The 12,053-nt window shown below is 44.5% G+C and overlaps 1 protein-coding gene across 1 annotated transcript in view; it reads right to left on the bottom strand.

The window, feature by feature from the left end:
* The window catches only part of zfp64 (zinc finger protein 64 homolog (mouse)), an 88,594-nt gene that overhangs the window by 32,383 nt on the left and 44,158 nt on the right, over nt 1-12,053 (bottom strand). The window contains exon 3 of the mRNA XM_086005299.1: nt 1,669-1,839. Within this exon, the coding sequence (XP_085861425.1) occupies nt 1,669-1,839 (171 nt within the window). The remainder of the gene's footprint in view (nt 1-1,668; nt 1,840-12,053) is intronic.

Genomic DNA, 12,053 nt, shown 5'->3' with positions numbered 1-12,053 from the left:
GCAGCTGTTATTCGGCACATGGGTAATTATACAGGGACCAGAAAAAATGTTAATAAATTATTTGGGTCTTTGCTATTGTATATAGTAAAATCCATAGTTCTTCTGCAGATAAACAAAAGCACCAAAGTAAAAAAGCTAGAGTTTAAGAAATTCCGATAGGGCCGCTTCACTGGTGATGTTTAGTGGAGTGGACTCCAAGTCCACCAAAGTGAAGAGCCCCAGACTCTGTCCCAAATTATGGGGCAGGGTTATTCGCATACTTGGAGCAAGTGATCTGCACTTGTTTGAGCAGATCAATGGCACCCACCCCAATTCATTGGGAGGGAAACTCAGACTGGTGCCATGCCACTCCAAAGGCAGAAGACTGGGAAGCGCTTATCAAATGTTAATCTAATTTCTTCTGCTCTTCCTGGAGCAAACAGGCTTCTAGTTTATGGTAATCTCGCCTTAATGCAGCCTTGGGGCCATAGAAAGGTCCTCAACAGAACTCACTCCAGCTCTCAGTTGACGAGACTTTCACTGAAGGCATGGCTGGAATTACACTTCAAATTCTTCTCATTATGCCCCCTTGATGTGGATGGGGAATGACTGGAAGAGTTGCCTTCTTTCCCCCTATCGAAATGTCATTGGGTGCTTTATATAGGGTGGAATTCTGGTAGAACTGGATTCAAGCCCATTTTCTAGCCACCATCTGACAGATCCAATAAAGGCAAAATAATTTTGATTAAGTGGTACAGTTACTACTGGTGTCAAAATAATACATCCACTGTATGAAGAATTATGTTTACAAATTAACATATTTAGCACAATGTGGGACATACTCTAATCTCAGCAATTAATGTAAAGGAGAGTTGGACAAGTATCTGACTGGGCAGGATATTTTCCATCAGCTACTGCTGTACAGCTTCAATTTCTTAACCATCATGCTGGGTGTCTGTGTTGAACAAGCTGGAAAGACACAGTGTGCTGTGGAGAGGCTTTTTAATCCTGTCGAGGTCAAAGGCCTCATATCATACTGTAAACTCCCTGCCCCAATAGGGACTGAAATGGAATAAAGGCTCATTTCCTCTCCCTCCTATGTGGCGCCTCAAGCAGAGGCACAAGCTGTTCAAACAAGAACATGAATCCAAGTTTGGGGCCCTATTGATTCCTGCATTAATCTATAAAGCTGGCCAAGATCAATGATACGTTATACCGTGCTTGTCTACTATGATATGCCTTTGTATGTTTGCACATCAACCTCTAAATAAAAATCAAAGGTTTAAAAAAATTCATCAAGACAGAACTGTAGGTACAAAAATTAAATTAAAAAAGACACATTCCACCTGCAACTCACTCATCTTGGAAATCTCTGCAGATCAAGTATATTTGGGCAGAATTATTTTCCACCAACAACCACTGCACAGTTTCTATTTCTTAACTGTTATGTTGGGTGTCTGTGCTGAACATGCTGGAAAGTCACACTGTGCTGTGTAGAGACGTTTAATTCAACAGAGGTCGAAGGTTTTAGCCAAACTGCCAGCACCAAAGCTGAGTTTTCTGTTAATTCCCATAATTATAAAAGTGTACAGAATGATCAGAACTGGAATTCTACAAGATGAAAATCTAGCCCCGAGTATTGCAAGAGCTCTTGAAGATGATTAATCATTTAAGGAGCCCTATACATACCTGGGTAGCAGCATGTTAGCTTCTTTTGTGATGTTGAATTTGATTTTGATTTTTTTGGAGTTGGTCTGGTGCGTCCCAGGGATAAGCTGGAAACTTGACCCGCACTGCTGGTACTGGGTAGATAAGTCTGATAACCTTGTTCAAAACCAAACTCTGACAACCGGTTGGAAACTGTACAAAGATAAACAATATTGCCATTAATTTGTTATACAAATAACTGTTCTGCATTTCTTTAAAACTACTGTTTGTAAAAGAAAAAAGACTTATTTTACAAGTTGTATGAATGCTAACATTCAAGATATCAGCAAATATGAATCCTCCCTTTTTGGACTTTCTGTCCCTTTTTTGTATGGCTTCTTGTACATACCTGCTCCCAGACCTGCAAGAGATCACTAGAAGTTGCTCAAGAGCAGCGCAGATTAATTTTCCCTCTGTCTTTTCTTCCAGTTGCAAGTACCTCCTCCTAATAGCCCGACACCGATCAGAAATTTGGTGTGTGGAGAATCACAGGTACACACATCTTGCTGCCCACATGCACACATCTTACTGCTCTACAGGCCCAGCAGTCTTCCTTCCCTTACTCACATGCAAACATTCCAGCACACCACCGCACATTAGCTATGCGAGCTCTGTTTGAAGGGGTGTCTGGCAGCCAGCAATCCAACATCAGTCCCTCTCCTGTTTCTACAGGCAAATCCCAAGAACCAGCTGTAGGTTCTAATGGCATCCCAGAAGCCAGCATCTCACCACACCCTGCATCACTCCTTCCTCCCACAGCAAGCAACAGCAGTGGTGTATCCATCCAGGGGGCAGGGGGAGTGGATTTAGATAGTCAGTTTGAGGAGGGTTCATTGGGTGATATACAGAGCACAAGTAAGTAGGAGCAGGTGGTGGTGGCAGCAGTGCAAGAGCAGCAATCCGAGGACCAGACAGACAGCTCACATCTTTCATTAGCTGCAGAGCACAGGAATGTGGACCTCACAGAGCCTGCATTTAATAGAAGGGTTTTATCTGAACACCAACTTCTCTTGCTGTCACTGGAGTATGCCTGTAAAATCTGCCAGCAACTCTGAGGAGTCCACTATCTGTATCCACGAAGAACTAGCAATGGCACAGCCTTAAGGAGCCAAAGGGCCTCCTTCTGTGCTGTAGATTCTACAATTCTAGATCAGAGATACTTGTGCTCAGAATGCAGCAGTTTTCCACTTTTACACCCAATATCAATATCAACCGCATCTTAAGTCTGGTACAGTAGGCATTATGTTCAGAATGAACACAGAATATATATCAGGGATCCCATGCAGTACTGTCCAAGTCCTGGGTGCATTTTGACTAATTAATATCATGTCTAATAGAACCAGATGAATTTTCTCATCATATCTTGTGTATAATCTGAAATAAAACTATGGCCTGTATTTTCCGATCGGAGGCTTCCTGCGTGCAGAGGCCTCCAATCTGGAAAAAAAATCTACGCCCTTACCTGAGGGCTCCAGAGGTCCGGCCATTTCCGCTCCTGGGCCTCTGCTCTACGAAATGCGCAGGGCCCAGGTATCACAGGGGCACATGTGGTTCACAAGTGTCCCTGGGATCACGTGGGCCATGGGGAAACCAATGAAAGAAGGGAATCTCCCTTCATACATTTGACAGCTTAGACCTGTCAAAAGTATGAATGGAAATCACTCCAAAAACACATTAAAACATTAAATAAATTTTTTAATAAAAATCACATTTTTAAAATTAGTTAAAATTACATTAAATTAAATATTTTAAACAAAAATTTAATTTTTGGAAAAATAATTAAAGTTTTTTATGGGGCTAAAAATAAACTTACCTTTTAAAGTATTATTAAATTATAAATGAGTGGGAAAAAAACTTTTTTTCACTTTTTTTAAAAAACTGTTATGCTGGTAAAAGCAGGCCTTACGCCTGCTTTTACCAGGTGTAAGATTTTTAAGGGATTTCAGCAGGCGGAGGTGCAGCAGAAAGCGGAACTCTCCACCTGCAGAGGCCCTTCTCCAGGGCAGGCATCCGATCTGTCAAGAGGATTCTTGACAGATTGGAAGGGCCGGTTTTCAGCACATGCGCTTTGCATGCCTGAAACCGGCACTTGCGAGGTCCCTACGGGTGTGTACAAAGCTCATATACACCCGTAGGGATCAGAAAATACGGGCCTATGTGTTTATTTACATGTCCTTAGAACATCCCAAAGCAATTTACAACCAATGGATTACTTCTGAAGTGCAGTCACTGTTAATGGCCCGGATTTTGCTGTGAGCAGCAAAGGAATAGCTTTTGCTGTTCAGCTTGCGTACAATTGCCCACAGACTTTAGCGGACTTTTCAACGGAGACTTCCTCTCTTCCGGCGTCAGTTTGAATTCGGCGCGCTCCACAGGGGATCTGTGACATTTGGCAGCAGGGCAAGCAGCAGGAAACTGTTCTACCAATCAGATTGAAGAATCCTCACTGAGACACGCCGACAGCAAAGCAGGAAGTAAAAAACAGGAAATATAAAGTACATTTAAATCATTGCACAAGAAGCAAAATAAAGATTGGGACATGCACATGGGATTAAGAGAAATACATAAAAGTGCAAAACAGGAAAACTATGGCCTAGAAATTGAGTTCTGGCGCAGCCAGGGCTTTAGCGCCGGAAGTTAGTGCCGGAGCTAAGTCGCGCTGGTCGGGCCCAAAATTCAATAGTTCTGCGGCCAAACGGCTGCCGGCGCTGCTGAGAGCTGTTTGCGCCTGAAAACTGGCGCAACGCGCTGAATTTCGGCGCTATTCCGGCGCTGCGGCGCCCGCTGCGGTGCGGCAGGTTCGGGAAGTGCAGGCCTCCTCCTTCCCTTAAGGAGGAGCTGCCTGCACCTGGCCGCGGCCCGCGAAAATCTTTTTAAAAATGAGCCCGGCACCTCGGACAAGTGCCGGGCTTGCTTCTGTTCCGGGGGGGGGGGGGGGGGGGAAGTCCGGGGAGGGAGCTGCGGCCAGGCGGCCGGCCGCCGCGGGGCCTTTAATGCGCCGGCGCAAAAACATGTTGGACTCTGTTGCCAGAGTCTTAGTTGCGGCTGCCACGGGCGAGGCGGCCGCAACTGAATTTCGGCGCTGGGGCCCGTCGGCATGGCAACCGGGACGCTGCGCACACCGATGACGTCATCGGTGCCGGCGCAGCGCTACCGGTCTACCGCGGCGGAAGGGCCCCAGGCAATTTAGGCGCCGGCGCCAATTGCAGCGCTAGGCCCTCTAGCGCCGCAAAATCGGCGCTAAGGGCACTGAATTTCTAGGCCTATATATATAAAAAAAGTTTTTAAATCTGCAACATTAATTTCTTCTGAAGGAATGAGACTCCACACTTGTTAAATTAATTTTTCAGGGCCAGAGAGGTTGTTCAGCAGTAATTATCACTTACTACGCAGTTAAAAACTCAGTCCAAGTTCATGCCATGACAGTGATCTCTGTGCAGATTCCATCGGCGAAGACTGCAATAGCACAGCCTGTGGAGGAGCAGGGCATCACTGGTAGAAACTTCCGATTTCCGCATTTAACTGCACATATGCGGACGCCAGAAGTTGCTGTCAGTTTTACCCAGTAATAACGGCAAGCGCTGACAGCCTCACCATGATTAGTGCAGCAAAATCTGGGCCATTATGTTGGCAAATGCAACAGCCAATTTGTGCACAGCAAGATTACACAAATAGCAAATCAATGACTAATTTATTTTTGTGGTGTTAGTTGAGGGAGGAATGTTGGCCAGGACACATGAAGAACTCCCTGTTCGTCTTTGAATAGTGCTACGGGATCTCTATGAGGTATATGAGACCGCGGTTTAATATCTGATCTGAAGGACAGCACCTCCAGCAATGCAGCACTTCCTCTCAAAGGCGAAAGTGCGACCAGCTGAGCCATGCTTACACTTTCTAAATTAGTAGCTTATAGAGTCAGAAAACATTCAAAAGGCGAGACAAAATTACTGATTACAATGACGTGACTCTTAATGACATATTAAGAAGCATGACTACCTCAAAGCAGCAAAAAGATATTCCTTTTCTATCTGTTGTCATGGATGTAACTGTGGGACTGCTTTAATTTCAAGTTATATCTTTATTGTTGGTAGTCTGGTTGCTAAGGGAACATTTGTTGGGAGCAAAATCTCCTGCAGCACATAGATGAAAGGAAAACAGCTGCTGGAGTTGAAGTTGAAAGATTTTCTCTTTCTGGTTTCCTCAGAAATTCTTTTCCCCTCCCTGCCTCCTCTCCTTGCTCGAGTGCTTGCTAGGATACAGTTTCACAGACACTGGCTAAACTCCACTACCTCACTCACCCAAGCAACCATTATTAATTCACACATGAGCGTCGACAATATTGTATAAGGGCGTCACAAATGAGACTGCTTCGACGTCCATTGCAACCAGTTCCACCAGATAGTGAGGTGTAGCAAGAGCCGTGGCTACTTTTCCCCTCCACAACTCAGGGCTATAGATGCTAATTGTAATGTCCTGGCTGAGATTAACTAAGTCAGCACAATCCAAGAAAAGAAGCTGGGTTCTTACAGGGCTGAGCGTCACCTACTCATTGGATAAACAACAACAACTTGCTTTTAAATAACCTTTAATGGAGAAAAACTTCTCAATATGCTTCACAAAGGCATGAAGAAAACATATATCTAAGTCAAAGGAGAGTGTAGGAGGGATGACCAAGAGTTTGTTGAAAGAAGTGGGGCTTTTGCAAGTTCTTAAAGGAGGAGAGCACATTAGACAATGGAGGTGTTTAAGGGGGAATTCCTAAGTGGCATCTTGGCAGTTGAAGGCTTGGCTGCCTGTGATGGGGTGAAACAGTGGAAATGCAGTGTATGTGAAGGGGTAATTTGCAGAGCTGGAGAGGTTACAGAGATAGTGAGGGGTGAGATCATTGAGTAACGATTGTCAAAGATCAGAATTGTCAAGGACAACAAAGTCACTTTCTATTATCTGGTCAGTTATCTCATTGCTGGTTGTGGGTTTTTGCTGTGTGAAATTGGCCGCCACATTTTTCAACATTACAACAGTGACTACATTTCAAAAAAGTACTTCATTGGCTGTACAGTGCTTTGGGATGCCCAGAGGTCAGAAAAGGCACTATATCAATGCAAGTTTTTCTTCTTCCTTTAACTATCTTCTGAATGAGTACAAAACCTTAGCTTTCAATATCCTAACCAGAAGACCATTTGAAGGACTGATCACGCTTTGTGCGAAGTTCTTGCCAACATCCATCCTAAACTTTCCTTTCACCAGTTTTAACCGTTGTTCCAGTATCCTAACAGATCATGAAATAGGATTTTGGATTAACCTTATCTACACTTGTTATCTACACTTCTATATGATCCCCTCTCAGTTGCCTCCTTCAAGACTAAATAGGCTCAGTTACTCCAGTCTTTCCTCTAACTCAATCCTTTGATGCCAGTAATCAACCATGTGGCTCCCCTCTGCATCACCTTAATGGCTTGAATGTTTCCTTTATATCTTAGTGACCTTAACTGAAAACAGTACTCAAGGTGAAATTTGACCAGGGCACCATACAGTTTCAGTATGACATTTCCTGACTTACACTTGACTGAGCTTACAATATAATTAAGCATTATATTCACTTTGTTTATTGCTGATCCATAGTCATTTAGCATCGTGGGGGTGATAATGCAATATCAGGCATTCGAAGTTCACTGTGCCTGGGCCCCATATTATCAAGAATGGAAGCCTGAAGCCTAGTCTGTACCAGGTACTCTTAGTTTACTGCAAAGCAGCCAGAAAATGCCAAGTGTGCAAGCAGCCTGCGCGCTAACATTGCACAAGACTTGTTGAGGACAGTTTTTTTAAATGAGGCGTCCTCGTCAGGAGTACCACTGCAGATGCTCAGCGGCAATTTACGGTGATAGGAAGCCTATATATAAAAATGTACATTTTCATCTTGTATGACCCTCCCCTTGCAATAGGGCCACCCACGCTTATGCCCTTGGTCTCCAGCGACCAAAACTTTAAAAGAGGTGTCTGTGTCCAACTATTTCTTTCAGGGAATAAAAAGGACAGCACCTTTTGGGCAGCCAGCACCCAACATTTGAGCCCCCAAACCCTTTGGCACTTTCAATGCATCAGATACCAAGTGCTGGGACCCCATTACCCATTCCATTAAGCATCAAATCTACTATCACACCCAAATCCGTCGTTAGCCATCCATAGTATATTATGACATTTATTTTTCCTATCAATGTGCAGTTCTTAGGCAGTCCCTCGGAACCGAGGATGACTTGCTTCCACATTAAAAATGAGTTCTCAGGTGACTGAGGAGTCCAATGCGGGACCTACAGTCTCTGTCACAAGTGGGGCAGACGGTGGGTGGGGTGCTTGGGTTGACATGCACTCCTTCCGCCGCCTGCGCTTGGCTTCCGCTTGCTCCTGGCGAAGAGACTCGAGGTGTTCGGCGCCTTCCCGGATGCTTCTCCTCCACTTTGTGCGGTCTTGGGCCAGGGATTCCCAGGTGTCGGTGGGGATGTGACACTTTTTCAAGGAGGCTTTGAGGGTGTCCTTGAAGCATTTCCTCTGCCCACCTGGGGCTCTCTTGCCGTGTCGGAGCTCCGAGTAGAGCGCTTGTTTTGGGAGTCTCGTATCGGGCATGCGGACAATGTGACCCGTCCATCGGAGCTGATCGAGCGTGGTCAAAGCTTCGATGCTGGGGATGTTGACCTGAGCAAGAACACGGACGTTGGTGCGCCTATCCTGCCAATGGATTTGCAGGACTTGTGGAGGCAGCGTTGGTGGTACCTCTCCGATGCTTTGAGGTGCCTGCTGTACATGGTCCATGTCTCTGAGGCATACAGCAGGGTGGGTATCACTGCTGCTCTGTAGACCATGAGATTAGTGGCGGGTTTGAGGTCCTGGTCTTCAAACACTTTCTTCCTCAGGCGACCGAAGGCTGCACTGGCACACTGAATGCGGTGTTGGACTGTGTGCAATACCATGCGTTTATCTGCACTGAAGATTACACGCTGTCTACGCTCTAGGGGTTGTTGCAAGGATTCTCTTTAAAATTGAATTTTACGATCATTTGACAAAAAAAGTCACCTGAATATAGAGCATTCCAGACGGTACAAACTGGACAGAGTGCTCAAACTCACATCTCCTTTGCCCCCCCTCATTCCCAAGAGCACATGCAGGCTAAAACGCCATTTACAAATGCTAAAAAATACAAATTGTCTATACATAATGTGCACCATAAATTACAACTGATTTCTTTTCCAGCAGTACCAAAACACAACACATCCTATAGTATATAATTTTAGCAAGCAGCTGTGTCCAGACTCCTGGTACTGTCTTGTTGCTGCCAGTTGAAGCAGCCCCTAGATTCTGCTGACAACCCTCATATCTCTGCTGAGATCAGATCTCTCAAGATCAACCGTATATTCTGCAAAACAAAGGCATTCTTATCAGAATGTAACTGAACTCTGGTTAGAATAATGTTTTAGACAATGGGCCTGTTTCTAAACCTCAGATCTATTTTCGTTGATTAGCATGATAATGGAGCGTAGTACATTATTAAATACAAAGCTATCAGATGGAGAATATCAATACCTTACCTTGTTTACACAGTCCCTCCCAAGTAAAATCAAACTGAATGACGTCAAGAGGCAGTTATTTGTGGTTTACAATTAAAGGAACAAATGGCAGGTTCATCAAGGGCTCTCTAGATTTTCTCCAATCAAAACATTAATTTATAGAGGAATCTTTCATCAAACACACACCATTGTGTAATTAATTATTCGTATAATAGACCTGGATAAGATTATCTAAAATATGAACTCAATGCAAGTGTATTGTTATCAACGACAAAGCTGTACATAGAAACATAGAAGACAGGAGCAGGAGTAGGCCATTCGGCGCCTCGAGCCTGCTCCGCCATTCAATGAGATCATGGCTGATCATCCAACTCAGTACCCTGTCCCTGCCTTCTCCCCATATCCCTTAATCTCTTTAGCCTTAAGAAATATATCTAACTCCTTCTTGAATATATTTAATGAATTGGCCTCCACTGCCTTCTGTAGTAGAGAATTCCACAGGTTCACCACTCTCTGGGTGAAGAAATTCCTCCTCATCTCTGTCCTAAATGGCTTACCCCTTATCTTTAGACTGTGACCCCTGGTTCTGGACTCCCCCGCCATCGGGAACATCCTTCCTGCATCTAGTCTGTCTAGTCCTGTTAGAATTTTATAAGTTTCAATGAGATCCCCTCTCATTCTTCTAAACTCCAGCGAGAATAAGCCCAATTGACCCAATCTCTCCTCATACGTCATTCCTGCCATCCCAGGTATCAGTCTGGTGAATCTTCGCTGCACTCCCTCCATGGCAAAACATCCTTCCTCAGATAAGGCGACCAAAGCTGCACACAATACTCAAGATGTGGTCTCACCAAGGCCCTGCACAACTGCAGCAAGACATCCTTGTTCCTGTACTCGAATCCTCTCGCTACGATTGCCAACATACCATTTGCCTTCTTAACCGCCTGCTGCACCTGCATGCTTACCTTCAGCGACTGGTGCACAAGGACAACCAGGTGTCGTTGCACTTCCCCTTCTCCCAATCTATTGCTGTTCAGATAATAATCTGCCTTCCTGTTTTTGCCACCAAAGTGGATAACCTCACATTTATCCACATTATACTGCATCTGCCATGCATCTGCCCAATCACCCAACCTGTCCAAATCATACTGGAGTTTCTCGGCATCCTCCTCACAGCACACACGCCCACCCAGCTTTGTGTCGTCTGCAAACTTGGAGATATTACATCTAGTTCCCTCGTCCAGATCATTAATATATATTGCGAATAGCTGGGGTCCTAGGACCGATCCCTGCGGTACCCCCACTAGTCACTGCCTGCCACTTGGAAAAAGACCCGTTTATTCCAACTCTTTGCTTCCTGTCTGCCAACCAGTTCTCTATCCAAGTCAGTACCTTGCCCCCAATCCCATGTGCCTTAACTTTACACGCTAATCTCTTATGCGGGACCTTATCGAAAGCCTTCTGAAAGTCCAAATACGCCACATCCACTGGTTCTCCCTTATCTATTCTACCAGTTACATCCTCAAAAAATTCCAGTCGATTAGACAAGCACGATTTACCTTTTGTAAATCCATGTTGACTTTGTCCGATCCTGTCACTGTTTTCCAAGTGCTCTGCTATTACATCTTTTATAATGGACTCTAGCATTTTCCCCACTACCGATGTCAGGCTTACCGGTCTATAATTCCCAGTTTTCTCTCTACCACCATTTTGAACAGTGGGGTAACATTAGCTACCCTCCAATCCATGGGAACTGTTCCAGAGTCTATAGAATTTTGGAAGATGACCAGCAATGCATCTACTATTTCTAGGGCCACTTCCTTAAGTACCCTAAGATGTAGATTATCAGGCCCTGGGGATTTATTGGCCTTCAATCCCGTCAATTTCCCTAACACCATTTCCCTACAAATACTGATTTCATTCAGTTCCTCCCTCTCATTAGACCCTATGTTCCCGACATCTCTGGGAGGTTATTTGTGTCCTCCTTTGTGAAGACAGAACCAAAGTATGTATTCAATTGGTCTGCCATTTCTTTGCTCCCCATTATAAATTCCCCTGATTCTGACTGCAAGGGACCTACGCTTGACTTCCCCAATCTTTTTCTCTTCACATATCTATAAAAGCTTTTACAGTCAGTTTTTATGTTCCCTGTAAGCTTACTCTTATATTCTATTTTCCCCTTCTTAATTAATCCCTTTGTCCTCCTTTGCTGAATGCTAAACAGCTCCCAATCCTCAGGTTTCCTGCTTTTTCTGGCCAATTTATATGTCCTCTCCTTGGATCTTATGCTATCCCTAATTTCCCTAGTTAGCCACGGTTGAGTCACCTTTGTTGTTTTATTTTTATGCCAAACAGGGATGAACAAATTCTGTAGTTCATCCATGCGGTCTTTGAATGTTTGCCATTGCCTGTCCACCGTCAACCCTTTGAGTAACATTCCCCAATCAATCCTACCCAACTCGCGCCTCATACCATCGTAGTTTCCTTTATTTAAATTCAGGACCCTAGTCTCTGAGTCAAATACTTCACTCTCCATCTTAATGAAGAATTCGATCATATTATGATCACTCCGCCCCAAGGGGCCTCGCACAACAAGATTGCTAATTAATCCTTTCTCATTACATAATACCCAGTCTAAGATGGCCCGGTCTCCAGTTGGTTCCTCGACATATTGGTCCAGGAAACCATCCCGTATACACTCCAGGAATTCCTGCTCCACAGTATTGTTACTAATTTGGTTAGCCCAATCTATATGTAGATTAAAGTCACCCATGATAACTGCTGTGCCCTTATTGCACGCGTCTCTAA

This window comes from Somniosus microcephalus, chromosome 13 (assembly GCF_052327205.1).
Source record: "Somniosus microcephalus isolate GS21.2 chromosome 13, FLI_Smic_1.0, whole genome shotgun sequence".
NCBI classification, from domain to species: domain Eukaryota; kingdom Metazoa; phylum Chordata; class Chondrichthyes; order Squaliformes; family Somniosidae; genus Somniosus; species Somniosus microcephalus.
Note: the sequence above shows the minus strand (reverse complement) of the source record. Positions and strands in the feature narration are given on the sequence as shown.